This window comes from Dasypus novemcinctus, chromosome 16, assembly GCF_030445035.2.
Source record: "Dasypus novemcinctus isolate mDasNov1 chromosome 16, mDasNov1.1.hap2, whole genome shotgun sequence".
In the NCBI taxonomy this organism is placed as follows: domain Eukaryota; kingdom Metazoa; phylum Chordata; class Mammalia; order Cingulata; family Dasypodidae; genus Dasypus; species Dasypus novemcinctus.
The window spans coordinates 36,014,921-36,034,479 of record NC_080688.1 but is presented as its reverse complement, the minus strand read 5'-3'; the positions used below and the strand labels follow the sequence as shown (position 1 = coordinate 36,034,479).

The following is a 19,559-nucleotide window of genomic DNA, read 5'->3' as shown; positions in this document are numbered from 1 at the left end:
CAGACCAGCAGTAGAAAGAAGATTGAGTTTAATCCACAAAGGTTCTTGAAGCTGAAGAGGTAAGGCTGGTATAGTGGAGCCTCAGCAGTTGGCCTAGACAACAGTGGGTCTTGCCAGCCTGACCATGTCATGCTCAGGAGAGCAGGGCAGAAAGGTGCTAGGGAAGCAGCCCTCCCTGCTGGAAGATGGTATGGAGGGTGACCAGGGGCGAAACAGAAAGGAGACCACACAGCTGCAGGGGTGAAAGTCAAACTTTTTATTCTTTCCCCATTTTATCCAAGATAGGTAGCAGCACTGCCTGGGGGCTCCTTGGGAGAGGAGGAGAGGGAATCTGTTGGAAGGGAATCTTACCTTTGAGCATCAGATTGTACCTACACCTACCTTCAGCACATTTCACTTTAGGCTTTTCAACAGCAAGTCAAAGAGTGGAAGGAAGGTGGGCTCAGAGGAAGGGTTCTTGGTAGGAGTTCAAAACAGTGGCCAAAAGTTTATACTTGCATTTTCTAATGCACATGCTTGGAATTAGATTTTTGGAACTGAGCTTAAGAAAATACAAATTTCTAGGTAGCACATAGCTGGTTCCCATCTTTCTAATGCCTCTACCTTTGGCTGTTGGGACGTCATTCTTTCCTGACAGTTAATATCAGTTCAGGGATGAGGGTCTGATGGCAAGTACATTCACGCCTCAGCCATAAAGCAGGGCCTCCTCGATAGCCAGATTCAGGGCCTCTGTCCTTCCCAACAGCTGCCTCTCCACCATACCCCGGCTCCACCAAAGTGAAGTAATAGCACATCTCCGACTTGCCCCTTCCTTTGGGCCTGGCCAGGCACACAGCAAGAGCGCTGGCTGGTGATGGGCTCAACCCAGAGGCCACTTGACCGAGCCAGGTATGTGCTCAGGCTTGATCCACAAGGCAAAATCTGCAAAGATATTTCTAGACATTTCAAGTGATTGATTCTTCTGAGGAAATGATACATTAAAAAATATATATATATACACACACACACGCACACATACTTAATCATTTTTTTTAAACCACAACTGAAAAACATTCTTTGCCACTGGGTAGAACTAAATCTGACAAACATTATGAGGTTTTATTAGTACCATATTATTGTTTTCTTTGGCTCCATGTATTATATTGGTAAAATGTCAAAAAAGAAAAAAATTGTAAAAGGCAAATATTTTGTACAAAAATACAGAGTTTTAAAAGCTCTTTAAGTATATTTGTTATTATCACTAAGATCTGGCATATATATATATGTATGTATGTATGTATAATTTTCCTACATTTGGGATTTTTAGAAATGCAAGGTACTGTTTACACAGTATATGTGTAAGTTCTTCCTATAGCTCAACAATCAATGACAGTTTTTTCCAGATTGGAACATTCCATATTTTGGAAGATATGATTTGCACAGTTGTCTGGTGACTGGCTGAGCAAAATCTATGTGGTTCAGTCCATGTGCACAATGAAAATCAACATATCACACTAGGGCAACAGTTCTGTTCCCAAGTCCTTGGGGTTATGGTGGTAAGAGACACTGGCAGTCACTTTTTTCAGCAACAGGTTTTCAGTGCTTTTTTTTTTTTTTTCCAATTTGGTGAGAAGGTGATGCAATCATAAAGGAGTATCCTTTGCCTTTGGGAGCTGTCTGGAATTTTGCTCATGCTATTACATCAGCCCGTTATAATATAGATGGTAGTGCTAAAAGAGAAAAAAGGAAGGGCATTAATTTTTCTGAAATAAATAAATTCTAAAAAGGAACAGGAGTTTTTATTAGAAAGATGCTAAAATATACCATTCAACAATTTTTTTTTCCCCCAAAGAAATGCTTAGAAGTTTTTATTCCAATTAAGAAAAGCTAGGTTTCATCTTGAAGGACCCTATCCTGGAGAATCCTAGCCCCACCTCAAATCCCAAACAGCCAAAAGACAAATCTGCATTCTAAGGATCTATTGTAATTTCTTGGTTGGATACCTGTCCTCCTCATCTCTCCCCACCTCTCCAGCTGACCAGGCTGTGGGGTCTTTAGGTACCTCAAGATCCCTAGCGCTTGGCCCAGTGCCTGACACACCAAAGGAGGTCAGTAAAGGGCTGCAGAATGAGTAGATGGATAATTCGTGCCTGGTCTACTTCACAAACTTTTTTAAGCAAAATATATTTGCAGTTTTGTTTACCACCAACCTTTTTCTAGTAGCTTCATTGCGATATAACTCACGTATCATTATCATTCGTCCATTTAAAGTATATAGTTCAGAGGTTTTTTTAGTCTATTCATAGAGCTGTGTAATTTAGAACTATCTAATTTCAACGTGCTTTCATCATCCTAAAATGAAACCTCAAATCCATTAACATTCACTCCCCAAACCCCCCACCAACTTGAAAATATCTAGTTCTGATGAAGATGCCCATTTCTGAAGGCCAAGTATTAAATAATGATAATAATAATAAAAGGCCATGTATAAATGAAGCTTTAGATAAGTATATACATATATATTTTTAAAGATTTATTTTTATTTTATTTCTTTCCCCTTCCCTGCCTGCTCCCAGCTGTCTGCTTTCTGTGTCTATTCACTGTGTGTTCTTCTGTGTCTGCTTATATTCTTGTCAGCGGCACCAGGAACCTGTGTCTCTTTTCGTTGCGTCATCTTGCTGGGTCAGCTCTCTGTATGTGCAGCACCACTCCTGGGCAGGCTGCACTTTTTTCATGCGGCTCTCCTTATTGGGCACACTCCTTGAGTGTGGGGCTCCCCTATGCGGGGGACACCCCTGCATGGCATGACACTCCTTGCACGCATCAGCATTGCACGTGGGCCAGCTCATCCCATGGGTCAGGAGGCCCTGGTCTGAACCCTGTACCTCCTATGTGGTAGGCAGATGCTCTATCAGTTGAGCCAAATCCGCTTCCCCAGATAAGTATATTTTGAAATCAAGAAAATCTCCCAAACGTTTCTTTGGCTTATGAGCTTATAAAGGACACAGACTATATCCCTGCACTATCTAGCATAATACTCAGTCCATAGTAGATGCTCAAGATATACAAGTGGGAATTGAATGCTTGACCACCTGCACTACCTATATATGGAACTCCATGAAGAAGACAAAATATTGGTATCATATCTTAAAGAATTGCCTGATAACATTACATGACACTGACCCGGGCCAGTTATCTAACATTTGGTGAGTACTTCCTAGGTGCGCATCACATTTATTACCTCCTTTATGTCCTCCAACAATCCTGTGAAAAAGATACTATTCTTTCCATGAGGACAAATAATCTGCCCAGCAGAAGCAGGGCTGGATTCCAGATGGTTGGGTTGGAGCCTACATGGAGAATGCTTACGCTGACCATCTCTCACCCTTCAGAGGACACAGGCTCTACAGCTCCTGCTTCAATCCCCTCCACTGCTTACCTGCTTCTCTGTCTTTTTCACAAATGAAGTTATTGATGTCTTCACAATGGAAATCGTTCCACTGCCCAGCATAAACCAACCCTGCACAGTCTTCTCCTGGCCCATGGCCATGACCCCAGTTATCTGGCTGTCCAGCTTTCCAATTTCTTTTAACAAAACAGAAATTGAGTGTTAGTTGCACAGGAACACAAACTTTTCTTTACTCAAGGGTAGCAAAGAAATGTAAAACAAAACAAAACAAAACAAAACTGAAGCATTTGTCCTGGCATGAAAACGCAATGTTTCAAAAGCAGTGCGTACTCTGATTCAGAATAAGCAGCGGCAGCTTTGCAGAGAAGGGATCTCATCAGTCTTTGCAACTGAAAAGGTCCTGTCCGGGTCAGGAAGCCAGAAGGCTGCAGTGTAATGCAGCATCTCCTTGCAGGCTGGTTATCTTTGCCGCAGTGAAATCGACTCCTGGAGCTGCTTTATCACAACGTGGAGGGACTAATCCTTCCTCAACAAGGTTAGATGGAGTGATGACTTTTTCATGTGTCCTGCAGAGCTGACTTCTGGGCATGTGTATACAGACGTTCATGAATACATATGCAATATGGGGACACGATATCCACATTCACAAAACACTTTGTGAGAACTGGGAGGGATCCTTGTACATTCTGATATCTTCCAAGTCAGAGTCATACAGAGAAACAGAGAGACCCCTGATATCCATCTACCAGAATCTGCAATTACAAACAATTGGTTGGCTGGCTAGGTTGGAGATGGCATGATTGCTTGAGAAAGAAAGAGTAATTTAACCTTACTGAAAATGACTCAGATATTCCTTTTTGGGGGAAAAAGAGATTCTTAAAAACAAGTTTCCTTTAGGATGAATTTTCTTGGAGCTTGATAACTTGGATGCGGCTGCTCAAAACAGCATTTTGGCAAGGAAAGGAGCCCTTGATTTTGTTTCCAGTCAATAAATTAGATGTGCTTCCAGCCCTGAAGCTTGAAAGCTGAAACTTCTCTAAGAAGCAGGTTCTTGCACAGAAGCTTGTGGTTACTGCCTGAGGATGAGCTTGCCTCACACGGAGGGTCTGAAAGAACATCTGAAGGAGGCGCTTCCCGTAAACACTGACTCATTACCCCATCGGCCTTGGGTATCCTAGGGTCATCTCAGGACAGGGCACATATGATCCTTCGTCTTTCGACAATGTGACTAGCAAAACCAGAGGGCAGTGGGAAAGGGCAATGAAAGCTTCCAGTTAAAGGTGGGGTAGTAAGGTAGAATTGCCACCCCACCCCCCAACCACCAGAGGGGTACTTCAGGATTGAAAACAAACAAATAAAGTGACCTCCCTTAAATAACTCTAGCAGTGGAAAGCTAATTTAAAGGAGGCCCTATCAAGATAGTGGATTGAGACCCTTCAGAGCTCCCTCTCCTACAGAAGCTTTGACCTAACAGCAAGAACTGGGAGACACCTTTCTCAGACTTAAAAAAAAAATCATAAAGGTAACAGGGTGAGGGCCAAAGCAAGGGAAAGGCCACCTAAATCTGTAGGACCTTGTGGCACCCGGGCCGGGCCCCTCCTCTAACCGCCGCTGGCTAGGAGTGGAGCGGCTCAGGCTCGCAGCGCGGATTCCTGGTCCGGGATCCAGAATGAGCGGAGTAACCCACGCGCGCACACTGGGCGCATCTGCGTCTGGCCCAATCTGTCTGGTGGTGGCCCGAGGGACTCGCTGCCCCAGAACTCGCCCTGCGCGGAGAAGGCGGCTCACCGAGCTCTCCCAGGAACGCCGTGGGGGAGCAGTCGCGTCGTGCCGCCCGGGCCGGGGGTTGCAGGCTGTAGGACGGCGCAGTGCAGTGCCCAGATCTGAGGAAACTGTTCCTGAGGCGCCAGAGAACATTTGAATCCATGGAAATGGGGGAATCTCTAGGGCCACAAGCGCAGGCCCAAAACAAGAGGCACATGCAGCAAGGATGAGGGAGGCCCCTCCGGGCTGGCTGGAGTGATTCTGTAAACTCATTGTGAGGATAAGCCCTGAGGGACAGTACTGCAAAGACTGGGAAAGGAGTCTTTTCCCCCCCCCCTTTTCCTTCTTTTTCTTTTGGTTAGCTCCTGGCATTTAAGGAAAGCTCTGTCACAAGACTAGCAGGATAGAAGCTCAAGAGTCTAAATTCCAGTGATAATATATTAAAATATCAAAATGTCCAGGTTTCAGCATAAGGTTATAAAACATACAAAGAAACAGGAAGCAATGACCCAGGCAAAGGAGAAGCTTAAGGCATTAGAAAGCAAATGTGGAGCAGATGTGGTTCCAGCAGCTGAGCACCTGCTTCCCACATGGGAGTCCTGGGGTTTGGTTCCCAGTGCCTCCTAAAAACAAAAAAAACAACAACAACAAGCAAACAAACGAAAGAACCAACTCAGCCAACTCAGGAAGTGCTTTGGCTCCGTGGTTGAGCACTGGCTTCCCACATACGAGATCCTGGGTTCAATCCCTGGCCCTGGTACCTCAAACAAACAACAAACAAACAAACAAACAAAATAGTGAGGAGGGCTAGATCTGAGACATAAGACAAAGACTTAAAAAAATTATCCTACAGATGCTCAAAGAGCTAAAGGTAAACACTGACAAACTACTAAAGGAAATTAGGAAAACGACACAGGAATACAAAGAAAATACCAACGGAGAGATGGAAATTATGAAAAAGAACCAAGTAGAGCTGAAGACCATAGTAACAGAAATTTAAAACTCCCTAGAAGGTTTCAACAGCACATCCTCTGGAGGTAAAGATAAGACAATTGAAATTATCCAGTATGAGGAACAGAAAGAAGAAAATGGAGAAAAGTGAACAGAGCCTAAGGCTCCTATGGGACCCCATCAAACATACCAATATATGCATTGTGGGGTCCTGGAAGGAGATGGAAGGGAGGAAGGGGCAGAAAGACAAAATGGAGGGAGTCTGTCACCAGTAGACAGGCCCTACAGGAGATGCTAGAGAGAGTTGCAGGCCAAAAGGAAAGGACAATAGATCACAGATAGAAGCCTCATGAAGAAATAAAGAGCTCTGGTGAGGGTAATGACATGGACAAATGTAAATGCCAATACTATCGTATTTTTGGCTTGTGACTCCACTTTTTACCTCCTACGGGATCTAAAGGGCAAATGCATAAAACGTAATGATAGATCAGTGGTTTTTGACTCAGTGTATAAATATGTAATCTGTGAGAAAAACTACATAGGGGTGGGGGGACAGAAGGGTATAGCACTATAGTTTGTGTACACTATTGAAGGTAAGTTGATGTCAAAGCAAATGAAACTGTTATAGATTTAGGATGTTAAATTTAAGCCCCATGGTAACTATGAAGTAAATAGTGGAGAATATGCAAGCTCATGCAAATGGAAATTAAAGTACTGGTTGCCAGGGATAAAGGGCAGGGGAAATGGGGAGTTAATACATAATAGGCGTAGGGTTTTTGTGTGGGGAGATGGAAAAATTTTAATAATGGAAGGTGATGAGGGTGCCACAAGATTGTGAATGTGATTAATCCCATTAAATGATATGCTTGGGAATAGGTGAAATGGGAAAATTTGTGTTGTACATATGTTCCTACAATTTTTTTAAAAGACAGAAAAAGCAACTAAGGAGACAATGACTATTAAATGCAATATATGACCCTGAATAGTATCTAACAAGGGATGAGAAAAGGATCAAAGGGACATTATTGGGGGGAGGGGGGAAAGGCAATTTAATTAAAAAAAAAAAGGGACATTATTGGAACATATGAAAAAATTAGAATATAAACTAGAAAGTTTACATTAAGGTTAAATTTCTTGAACTTGTTAACCACCTCAAGTGGTTGTGTAAGTGAATATTCTTGTTCTTATGTACATGGCAACAATAAGTGTTCAAGGAGCATGATGTATACAACCCACATTCAGAGAATAGACTGCTAAATAGACAGATGGAATGATACAGCAAATGTGAATATGTTAAAAATGGTGGATCTCGGACTCTGGCAGTGCAGGGGTATGTTCTACCTAATGAGATTTGAATTATTTTTGTAACTGTTCTGTAAATTTGAAAGAATTTCAAAACAAAAAGTAAAGTGACTGAAGAGGCATGTGTGGCAAGGTCACTTTTACTTTTTGTTTTTAAATACTCAGTAGACTTGAATCTCTGGACTGGCCATGTGCCAGCTAGGCCCTGAGCCTCAGCAGAGTTGCAACTCCTACTCTTGGTTTGTTGGTCTTACCCAGGTCAGCTAAGAGGGAGGTAAAGATGGTCAACTCGGCGGCGGAGTTGGCCCAGTGGTTAGGGCATCCGTCTACCACATGGCGGTTCAAACCCCAGGTCTCCTTGACCTGTGTGGAGCAGGCCCACACGCAGTGCTGATGTGCGCAAGGAGTGCCCTGCCATGCAGGGGTGTCCCCCACGTAGGGGAGCCCCATGTGCAAGGAGTGCGCCCCGTAAGGAGAGCTGCCCAGCATGAAAGGAAGTACAGCCTGTCCAGGAATGGCGCTGCCCACACAGAGAGCTGACACAAGATGACGCAACAAAAAGAGACACAGATTCCCATGCCGCTGACAACAGAAGCGGACAAAGAAGACGTAGCAAATAGACACAGAGAACAGACAACTGGGGTGGGGTGGGGGGGTAATGGGAGAGAAATAAATAAATAAATAAATCTTTAAAAAATATATATATAAGATGGTCAACTAACACACCAGGGAACCAAGAGTGCCTACAACTGTAAGCAGGAGAATCACATCCATCAACCATTTGGGATCTAAGCCCCCTCTCGATTTAGAGGTGGAGTGGACATCACCATCCCAGGGTCCACAGGATGGAAAAATAAAGTATGGATCAGACTGAAGCACTGATGTGGATAAGGTGTCCACGGTAGTTGCTGAGAGCAGGGAGAGGGAAGAAGAGATGTGATGTGGGGGCATTTTCAGGACTTGGAGTTGTCCTAAATGATATTGCAGGGACAGGTGCTGGACATTATGCATCCTGCCATAACCCACTGAATGGACTGGGGGAAAGCATAAACTACAATGTAAACTATTATCCATGGGGTGCAGCAGTGCTCCAACATGTATCCACCAAATGCAATGAATGTGCCACAATGATGAAAGAGGCTGTTGATGTGGGAGGAGTGGGGTGGGGGGTGGGGGTATATGGAAACCTCTTATATTTTTTAATGTAACATTTTTTGTGATCTATGTATCTTCAAAAAAATACAGTATAAAAAAAAAAGGTAAAAGAAAAAAGACTTTTGAAGAAGAAGAAATCACCATTAACCCATGAGAGGAAAAACTGGGAAGATTCTTAGGAGGGAGAACTAGAAAACAGTCATCTATCACACACACTCACCATGTGCCAGGTGTAAGTCTAGGCCATGGCAAGACAGTAGTGCAAAAATGAGACAGCATCCCTGCTCTCAGCAGAGCTTACCTGACAAGAAACAAATGAACTAAAATGTCAGACTGTCATAGTGTCACATGTGAGCAAGGTGAAGTTGGAAGGAAAAATATTTATTAAAAATGGAAAGTTTGGGGAGCAGATGTAGTTCAAGTGATCGAGCACCCACTTTTCATGTACGAGGGCCCATGTTCAACCCCCACCACCTCCTTAAAGAAAAAAGTTTAGGATCTGCTCACTTTTCTTGTATGCTTTTTTGCCTCTTTCTGTCCACTTTGCAGGGCTCCTCTGGAAAGATTAACAATGCCTGAATAGTTTGATCTTGTTAATGTACATTTTGTTCATTTCTGCTAGTAATTTGAGAGGGTTTGATTCCAATTTTGATACAGAATTTGAGAGCTATTGCTCCTGAATGCATAAAGATGGGGCATTTGACATTCTCTATTTTCAGTTAATTGGGAAACTATATAAATAAGACTTCTGATAGAAGACCTGCTCAAAATTTCCCTTGCCTTTCCTTGTCATTTTACGTAGAAAAAAGTGACTTATAAACTAGACAAAAAAGTAATTGATTAATAAGGCGATAACCCAGATCACCATTCTCAAGTCTTCACATACAGTACTCAAGGTTTCTTGAGGGACTGAAAGCAGAATGCAGCAGTGAGTGCAGGGGACAGAGGTGGTGCAGGCAGGCAAGGAGGGTGGTGGACGTGTAGCCTGAAACCAGGCTGTGTGGCAGTTGGGTCTTGTAGACTGAACACCCAGAGTGCCAAAGCATCACTGTGGAAAAGCTAAAACACACGGAGTGACTTGTGGCAAAACCCTCGGTTTGCAAGCTTGTAATAGAACACATTGGGTAAACATAATGTATATATTTTGGAGAAGAATTTCAGCCTAAGAAGGACCTTATTCTCATTCACAGGTGGATTCTGGAAGGAGAAATTGGCTGAAGCCTGGACCGAGAAAACCCTTGAATCCCATATACTAAACGCATCACAGAAGTGATCGGGTAAGGACAAATGTGTGTACTTGGACAGCATATTCGAAGTTCAGCCAGGAACCCTGGAAACACGTCGGCTCACTGTTCCAGCGAGCTGGAAACCCATAAGCGCAGCAGCTAGTGAGTGTGATCCTTCCCCAGGATATTGGGATTATCTAACTGGAGGCAGAGCACAAACTCAATCTTGCGAATGGCTCCTTCCAACCTCACAATTTAGGACTTTCTCATCCACTGCAAGATTATCTGAGACTTCATGGCCAAGAGATTTGTGTTGATAAGGCCCTGGCCTCAAAATAGGAAAATCTTAGCAGTGAGACGTTTCTTTGCTGTAGAATGTCCTGCAGCTGATCCCTTTCTGGCGGCTTGAGCCAGTGCCACTCTGGTAGAAGCATGAAGCATGACCAACAGTGAGCTCTTGAATCAGGGGAAATCTGGGGTGCCTTCTGGATCCCAGCCACACTGAGTCTATATTCTAAAAACACTATGTTTTAGAAATACTCTATCTACTAGGGGGCACTCTGCACAAATAGAAAGCAGTCCTATCTTATCTTTGTGATATCCCAATGAAAGCTATTACCCACAACGTGCCCACCAAAGGATGTCCTGTGTGATGAGAGCCGGAAGTGGGCTAGAGGAACAGAAGGAGTTTCAAATGCCTTTTGGGAATTCCTCGGGAAGGATGTTGCAGTTTGTGGTCTCGGGTGGGTGGAAGGAGCCTCAAGGCTTCTTTCCATTCTGTTCTCAGCAAGTGAGCAAGATTTATGTCCTATTTGTTTCTGATCCCCCAGGCCTCGCAGTGGCCTCTGTTCACAGTGACAATCTCTGCCAAAGGACACACCCTGCACTTATTCTAAGAACAGGAAGGTCTGCTTGGGTCACGGTCCTGGTTCCACTGAAGCAAGTGTTTCTTTTCTATCCCAATGCTTTCCAGGCTTTATTATTTCCTTCCTTCTGCTTTAGAACATCCCACAAATTTTGATGTGTTGTGTTTTCATTTGCTTCAAAACTTTTCGGATTTCCTTTGTGATTTCTGCTTTGACCCGTGGGTTACTGAGAAGTGTGTCATTTGATTCCCAAACACCTGGAGATTTTTCAGGTATCATTCTGTTATCAATTTCTAATTCAATTCTGTTGTGGGCAGAGAATACACTCCATGTAATTTAAACTCTTTGAAATTTATTGAGACCTTTTTTATAGGCCAGCCTATCGTTTCATCTTGGTGAATATACCATATGCACTTGAGAAGAATGTCTATTTGCAGCTGTTGGGTGAAATGATCCATAAATATTTACTACATCAAGTTAGCTGGTAATGTTGTTTTCTATTATATTTCTATTATATTTTTCCTACCTACTTGTTCTATGGATTACCGAGAGAAGAATGCTGGGATTGCCACATATAACTGTGAATTTGGTTATTTCTTTTTTTTGGTCCTGTCAGTTTTTGCCTCTTGTACTTTGAAGCCCTGCTATTTGCCATATATGCGCTTGGGATTGGTATGTCCTCTTGGCTGTGACACGGTCCTGGACATCACATTTTCTACATAAGTACAAGGACAACATCTCTCATTCATACTGCTGCCCTTCCCTCCACTCTAGGAAAGTCCCTCTAGGCCAGCAGGGAAGCTGGCATAGAGTCAACGTGCCATGATAATTCACCGAATGTTATCAAAGGACTGCAGCGAATGGATCCACACTGGGATTGGTGCTGGCTCCAGAATCCAGCTTCACAAATCTGTGGTGAAATGAGAAAAATAAAAGTGTGTTTAAGATGGCAACTGCCTTTTCTTGAAAAGAACTGGTTTTTTGTTTCGTTTTGTTTTTTTTAATGCCGAGATCTGTTGATAGGTGATTTTTAAAACCTTATCCTCAACTGGCAAGTAAAACCTTGGCAATCTCTGCCAGTTGTCCAGTTTTCCTTTTGAAATTGTATTTGTCTGTGAATCAGAGACATCTGGGAACGGGGTCCCAGCATCGAGATGGCATCTCCTGCCCTGCCCTGCCTCAGTGCAGAAACTGCCCGAAGGGGCAGCAAGCCTGGCTGGACATTTTACTGGAGATAAACCCGAGTTCAGGTCTTTGGATGCCCTCAGGCTCTGGCTTCTATCCCAGGGACTAATACTTTTGATGGTTTATTCAAGTAGCATAAAAAAAAAAAAGAGTTGGGACAAGAGGCAGAGGAGAGAGCCTTTTATCCCATCGATTTCCTCTTTTTTAGTAACCATAAAACCCTTAAACAATCTCAAAAGGGCAGTGTGCATGTGTCAGGAAAAAAGTGTAAGAAGAAAGCCGTGACATGAATCCTTCCGCAGCCTGGGCAAGGCTTGGGGGAGGCGCCAGGTCCAGAAAGCACTGCCAGGGGCGGCGGAAAGGGAAGTAGACAGGTTGATTCTCAGAAGTCAAGAAGAACTGAGTAAAGGGGAGTCTGGCTTCACGGACACGCGTTTGGGGAGATTTACTGGAGGGAGACTTCGGAGAGGCTGTGCTCGGAATGTTTTTCTCGTCTTTCTCACAAACCTGTTGTGAGATACTTTGTGAGGTGTCTCGATCACTATACTGTAAGATTCATAAATGCTAGGCATTATTACTCTCCAATTACTAATATGATAATAATCACGTTTAGGACATTAACAGTCATAACAATTCCGACACGAGCAGGTAACCCTTCCTTCTGGAGCGCGTCCCACGGACGCTGTGTGCCTTACACATAGCATCTCGTTTAGTTTCGCAGTTCTGAGTAGGCACTTTTGTAATATTCGTTGTATCGGTGAAGACAGGGAGACTTGGTCATGCCACTACGTCCCGTGGGGCAGGGCCTGGAACCCAGTTTCCCCTACCGCAGGCCCGTGTGCTCTCCACACCCGACCGCGCTGGTCCTTCTTCTGGTTTGAGCGATGTTTATTATTAGATGTCAAATTAAATTAGCCCTCAATTATCGAGACTTTATAACATGGCTGGCTAATTTATTCTTGCTTTTAAAATTTGATCCTGGGGATTTTTACATGTCTACGTATTCCTTGCTGTGAAAAACGAGAAGCACAGTCTGCGCTGTGGTTGGGGCCGAAGCCAGATCCCTCCGGGGGGGCTGCAAGAGAGGGGCCCGGCAGAGCCCGAGCTCGCCTCCAGGCCCCAGGTACCCCCGCTGGCGATCTCCTCTGAAATCCCCTCCCTCACACTGGAGCCCAAGGAGGAGGGGACGCGTTTCGTCTTGGGAGAGCTGGCGTAGATGGTTGTGTTCTGGCTCAATCCATTCCATATGGAGGAAGGCTTAAGATTGAATTTCTCAGTGAGTCTAACCCAGACCTCTCTTGTATTTACAGGCAGGAGACTTGTTTTAAGCTCCTCTCACTCCCTTAAAAAAAAAAAAGAGCCAGGCACTCCTGACTGACGAAGGAGCAGATGTGTCTTTGCTCTTACCAATCCTGCCTGTCCCCCGCCGCCAACCTCCACTGCCAGCTGTCAACTGCTTTCAGTCTCTCCAAGTGCAGCCCTGCCCTGCTGAGCGGCCTCCTCAGGCAGCTCAGACAAAGCGCCAAGCTGTGGCGTAGCTTCCTCTCCCCACGGAGAAGGCAGCTAGAGTGGTTGCCCCAGACCAGCAGGAGGACATCCAAGTGCCCGTGGGGCAGCCTGAGGCTCACCTTCCCAGCAGATGGGACATCCTCAAAGGTGCCACCTGGGCATTTGGCCACTTTTTTTTTTAAAAAGACATGGCCTTGTTCTGGCTCTTCCTACATCCTCTAACTCATGCTCTGCACAAGGTGGATTTAAAAGGAAAGGTCGGCCTGTCTGTCCACACACGTGTGCAGGCACACCCACCTAGCAACTTCTTTAAAACCTTCTCTGCCACCTCTGGATCCCTGCTGCTCTATCCTCCCCCACTGCCCTGACCATGCAGAGCTGTACCTTGATATCCACAAGACTCTGTTAGGCCTGAAACACCCACGTTTTCTTATCTCCCAGCACTGGGTGCAGCCCCAAGAGCTATGCAGATGCCACCAGCCTCCCGCCGTGAGCAAATCATGCTGCGTCCCCACGGGGCTGGATCTCTGGGGAGGGGGGGGCCTGGCTTCTAGGTACCCAGCAAACTAAAGGCTATGCAGAAGGGGATTGCGATAAATTCTGCTTAGTTTGGTACATTTTGCTGCATATTTTCACATCCAATAGATGCAAAGAAGGAATAGAAGGAAGTGAAATTCATATTGGTGCAGTTTAGTCATCTTTATAGCCGGAGGTGGAGGAGGAGGCGCCTGGAGATGGCCGTGCCCTGCTGGGCTCCAGGAAGTAAGACTGATTGTTATATTCTTTGTTGCTGCCTTTATAGAACTCAGGTCGCATAGGATTTCAGGAAATCGTCAAACCTTTAGGAGATGGTGATCCCACCAGCCCAACTTCGTGGTTCACCTGAACTTCTATCTTGTAGGTGAGTCATAGCCTTGAAGTTCATAATCAGACTCCAGCCGCAAGCCCAGTGCGGGTAAAGAAGCGCCGACGGTGCCATCCTCAAGGGAGCTCCCAGTGCTGCTAGAAACACTTCCAGGGCGAGTAGTCCTGGCCTCGCCGCCCTTTGCAGCAGCATGCAAAGAGAAGGCCTTTGCCGGAAGGACTGTGGTGTGTGGATTTGAGTCTCTTGTGACTTTTTCTTAGAAATGAGAAAAATTTACGCCATGAAAAGGCAAAACAGAAAAACCCTATTTTACAGCTTATCAATGCTCAACCACAATTTTTCTGCATACAAACACGGAACTGGAACCCAGGAGCCTCAGCTGGAGGCTATGCCATATGACTGTTAAGGAAAAAAGTGAAGGGGGCCGGGCAAGGGGTGGAAAGCGCGAGACCAAGGGCTGGAGCACTCACGTATACTCTGGAGATGTCCCGTTCAGCCACTTCCATTCATTTTCACGCTCCGAGTCTGTGAGGCCAATCCAATGGCTGTATCTACCCACTATCTGCTTTTTTATCCATTGCTGGAAAATAAATTAGTGATGGGGCATTACTATTTCTTGGAAGAGATGTCTGAGGAAGTTTCTTTTCAGCCTGTGGGAAAAAGGGTGATTTAAAAGATAACACGGGGAAGGAGACTTGGCCCAATGGATAGGGTGTCTGCCTACCACATGGGAGGTCTGTGATTCAAACCCCAGGCCTCCCTGACCCATGTGGAGCTGGCCCATGCGTGGTGCTGATGTGCGCAAGGAGTGCTGTGCCATGCAGGGGTGTATCCCGCGTAGGGGATCCCCACGTGCAAAGAGTGCGCCCTGTAAGGAGAGCTGCCCAGTGGGAAAGAAAAGTGCAGGCTGCCCAGGAGTGGCGCCACACACACGGAGAGCTGACACAACAAGATGACACAACAAAAAGAAATGCAGATTCCCGGTGCCGCTGATGAGGGTAGAAGCGGTCACAGAAGAACACGCAGCAAATGGACACAGAGAGCAGACAATTGGGGGGGGGCGGGGAAGGGGAGAGAAATAAATAAAAAATAATAAATCTTTAAAAAATAAATAAAAAACACGTGGCAGAACATGTACACTGCCTTTGCTTTCCTCTTTTTTTTTCATTGTGCCCCTTTTATTTTGTACTGTCTTGGAAGACTGGCATTTTGCCCTAGTGTGGGGGTGCTGCTTCAGCAATGCTCCTCCTCCTCCTCCAAATCACCTGGGCACCTCGATGACTTCCACTGGGCTCCATTTTCCTTTTGCCTCTCACCCCTTGCACATTCTAAGAATGGTAACAGCCACATCACTGCCAAGCTCTTGCTCTGTCCCAGGTACCATGTCGAGTGCCTGGCCGGCAAGAGGTCTTAAAAGCCTTACCACAGCCCAGGTAGTGAAGACAGGAAGTGGCTGAGCCGGGACTGCTCCCAGATCTGTATATTCTAAAGCCCAGGCGCCTGACCACTGTCTGTTGGATGCTCATGTACGGTCAGTTGCTGTGGGAAATATCAGGCTCACATCTGCTGAAGATACTCAGGGAAAAGGAAGAAGGCTGCCGGGACAGCGTGGCCCCGGAGAAGGGGCACTGGCATTGGCGTTCAGTGGACCTTTGCTTTAGTCTAGCTCTGCATCTGCTTGCCAGGTGAGTCAATCCCTTAACACCGGCTGAGTCTCAGTTTTCTTATCTGTAAAGTGGGGATAACAACACCCGCGCTCTAGGGTGGCTGTGAGATTTAAACGAGAAAATGCCTTGCCTGGGGCCTGTTAGGCGGTAGGTGCCTAATGAGCGGCTGCCCTCATCCCCACGCCTGGCCTCTGCCCCCACTGCCCTCGCTGCCCTGGGCCCACATGTTTGGTCCCTCGTGTCCCCACTGCCACCCCTCTTGGCTTCTCCCTCTGCAGGGCCTGCTGCTCACCCATGGGGTTCTCCTGACACAGCAGGAGAGGCCGCCCCTCCCCAGGCTCGATAAGCCAGAGGACATAATAGCCTCACCTGGATAAACCCCAAATCGCCTATGTTTCTGTGAATTATCGATGTCTTGACTCTCCAGTAATCATGCAATTTCCAGGTGTAAACTATCCTTAAGCGACAGTTTTCCCCGAGGCCGCTGCAGACATACCTGCTCTTCTCTTGAGTTTATGAACACGAGATGGGAAGACTTGTCCTCACAGAAGAGTTTTGCATCATCGAAAATGTCTTTCTCAACCGAAAAATAGTAGCATTTGTCTGTGAAGTTTTTCCAGTGAGGGGGACAGCCTAGGAACGCAAAGATTTATAGCACGGATTTTTAAAAATGCAGCAAGTACGATGCCTTTCTTGAGACATTTTTCAGAGGCCAAAGCTGTGGGCCCGACTCCGGGCCCGGCTCCCGCCCCGGCGGCCCCGTGGAGAGCCCGAGGCTGGAGTTCACCCTGTGCTGGGTGCCAAGACCAGCGTGCAGAGGTGAGCCGCGAGCACACGGGAGTGCGAGCCCGTCGTCTGGAAAATACCTAGGACTGGCTCTTCACCCCGGTGCATTTGGGCTGGTCTTCCCAACGGCAGAAATGACAGAAACCAGAACCAAAAACATCAAAAAGCACGGCCTGCACACGTGTTCCCTGTTGGTCTGGGGAATCCTGGGGAAACCATGAGCTAGCGCTCTGGATGTGTGGACTCAGAATCCAAACTGCCTGTGCACAGCGCCGGTGACCCGAATCTCACTGAAGGGAGTTGGGGTGGGGGGTCAGGTTTGGGTCAAAGGAGGGCAAAACAGGCTTGGCTGCTAACCAAGGAGAGTTTCAGCCAAGGCTGAATTATCAACGCCATGCGGTACCACGGCACCGTCTCAGAAGGAAATTAAATCTGGGTGTCAAGAACAGAGGGTTCCCCCTGAAGGTCGATGCAGGTAGCTGCGGGGACACTCTGTCCCCAGGGAAAAGGGCAGGATGGGTCAAGGGTGGCCAGCCTCGGGGTTTCGTGAAGGGAAGGTTTCTAGGGTGCAATGTCCTGACTCGGTTGCCCAAGAACCTGACCGCGTTAGAGGGCAGGTGTGCCTGCCCTCAGGGCAGCTTCATGCCACTCCCAGGGCTGCGGGAGGGGCAGGCTGTGTGCGGGGTTGGGGCTCGCCCCCCACACCCGCAGGGCGCAGACTCACCGTTGGCTTCCGGTGCCGTGGTGGGCTCGAACTGCAGGGCCAGGGGCACCGCGGCTCCGGCTGGGCCTGGGGGTCCCGGGGGTCCCTTGGGTCCGGGCATGCCTGGCACCCCGGGAAGGCCCGGCAGCCCCCGGGGCCCAGGCACGCCAGGCTCCCCCACAGTGCCCTGCAGGCCCTGGAAGCCAGGAGGGCCCTGGGGGCCGGGGAGGCCATCCTTGCCTGGGGGGCCTGGGGGTCCCGGGTCCCCACTGGGGCCCTGAGGGCCGGGCTTCCCGGGGGACCCACGGGAGCCTTTGGGGCCCTGGGAGCCTTTGGAGCCCTTGCCCCCGCGCTCTCCCGGGGGGCCCACCGGGCCGACTGGGCCCCTCTCTCCGGCCGGGCCTGGCGGACCGGGCTCCCCCTTCTCTCCTTTCTGCCCTTTGTTGCCGGTCGGGCCGGGGGGTCCCTGGGATCCTCTGTCACCTTTTGCACCCCTGGGGCCAGGAGGACCTAAAACATTGAAAAAGAAAAAAAACCAAGAAATGGCATTAACATGAATCCATTTACCTTTTAATAAAATTTACATCTAGACATATAAAACATATACATTAAGGAACAGTTGTTTTGCCACACTGTTGCTGACTGCGTGGTTAAATGAAGAGGTTTCTTTAATAACCTCAGCCTCCTATCCTGAGCATTTGGAAAGCACCTGAACCGTGCACCAGGCCTCAGTGTCCCACGGATGTTCCAGGAGAAGGCCATCTGCACGTCCACCCTGTGGCGTCCTCGCCAGCCTCGGAAACACACCTGTATCTTAGGGTTCTCTAGCTCTCAGCCACCTGGAGCTGTTTTGTCACCATCAGGAAGGCCGATACAGGCTGGGATCAGACTGCCCTCCTAATTATTTCATCCTCTTTTCATTAAGAGCTATTAATGACAAGCACTGTGGAATGTGCTATGGGATAAACCACGGAAAGAGACAAAAAGGCAATCCAGTTTGAGAGGCACTGACCGGTGAACTCGCCACAGGGGGCCTGGCCCTGTCCTCTCTGTTGTGTATCACCCTGCACTACTTACTGTCCCCTCCCAGGGGACACTGCTGTCCTTAAGGATGAGCCTCGTCCACCGGGGATCAGTTCAGAGAGACTGCAGGCCTAGGTGGTAAAACCATAGACAGGTGTTCAGCTCCCTGGGCTGGGACACGGGAGGGTCAGTTTTATTTTTTCTGGTTTGTTAGTCTGATACAAATAGGGAAGGTGGGGAAGCAGACTTGGCCCAATGGATAGGGCGTCCGTCTACCACATGGGAGGTCCAGGTCCGCGGTTCAAACCCCAGGCCTCCTTGACCCGTGTGGAGCTGGCCCATGCGCAGTGCTGATGCGCGCAAGGAGTGCCTGCCATGCAGGGGTGTCCCCCGCATAGGGGAGCCCCACGCGCAAGGAGTGCGCCCCGTAAAGAGACCTGCCCAGCACGAAAGAAAGTCCAGCCTGCCCAGGAATGGCGCCGCACACACGGAGAGCTGACACAAGATGACGCAATGAAAAGAAACACAGATTCCCGGTGTCACTGATAAGGATAGAAGCGGTCACAGAAGAACACACAGAGAATGGACACAGAGAGCAGACAACTGGGGGCGTGGGAGAGGGAAGAGAAATAAATAAAAAATAAATCTTAACAACAGCAACAAAACAAATAGGAAAGGTGGGCTAGAGAAAAAAAAAAACCTGGTGGCCCATCTAACTTATTGGCAGGGGGGAAACCTCTACACTGTTTTTCTGCCATAGGAGGAAAAAGCAGCTGTCCTTAAGGTGGAACGTGGTGGCAGGAAGTAAAGAAAATACCCACTCGCCCCATTCCATCCCATCAAGAAGCTCCTTAATACAGGATTGCTTTGTTTGCTTGAACAGGGAACAGGGAACGCCAAATATATATACGACAACCAGGCCCTGCACAGCGAATGATGGTTTTCAAAGCACTTTCACACACTTATTTCATTTGATCCTCGTTTGTGACATAGGCCCCTGGCGAGGACCCTTAGGGCCAGGCAGGCCGAGCGATTTGTCCCAGGTTGGCAGGAGAATAAGGCACGGTCCCTCCTCTTGGGACACTCACAGTGCAGTTGCAGAGCTGGGACATTAATTCAAATCTTCTGAGGTTGAAATGAGTGTATCCAGGAAGATGCAGTTCTCAAGA

General features: G+C 47.2%; 1 protein-coding gene across 1 annotated transcript in view; it reads right to left on the bottom strand.

Moving 5' to 3' along the window:
* Window positions 1–241: 241 nt before the first annotated feature.
* COLEC12 (collectin subfamily member 12) overlaps window positions 242–19,559 on the bottom strand; it is a 189,426-nt gene continuing 170,108 nt past the window's right edge. Inside the window, exons 6-10 of the mRNA XM_004447388.5 lie at window positions 17,389–17,877; window positions 16,375–16,511; window positions 14,682–14,791; window positions 3,419–3,564; window positions 242–1,709 (exon numbers count right to left, since the gene is read on the bottom strand). Of these exons, the coding sequence (XP_004447445.1) occupies window positions 1,690–1,709; window positions 3,419–3,564; window positions 14,682–14,791; window positions 16,375–16,511; window positions 17,389–17,877 (902 nt within the window). The 3' untranslated portion in view covers window positions 242–1,689. The remainder of the gene's footprint in view (window positions 1,710–3,418; window positions 3,565–14,681; window positions 14,792–16,374; window positions 16,512–17,388; window positions 17,878–19,559) is intronic.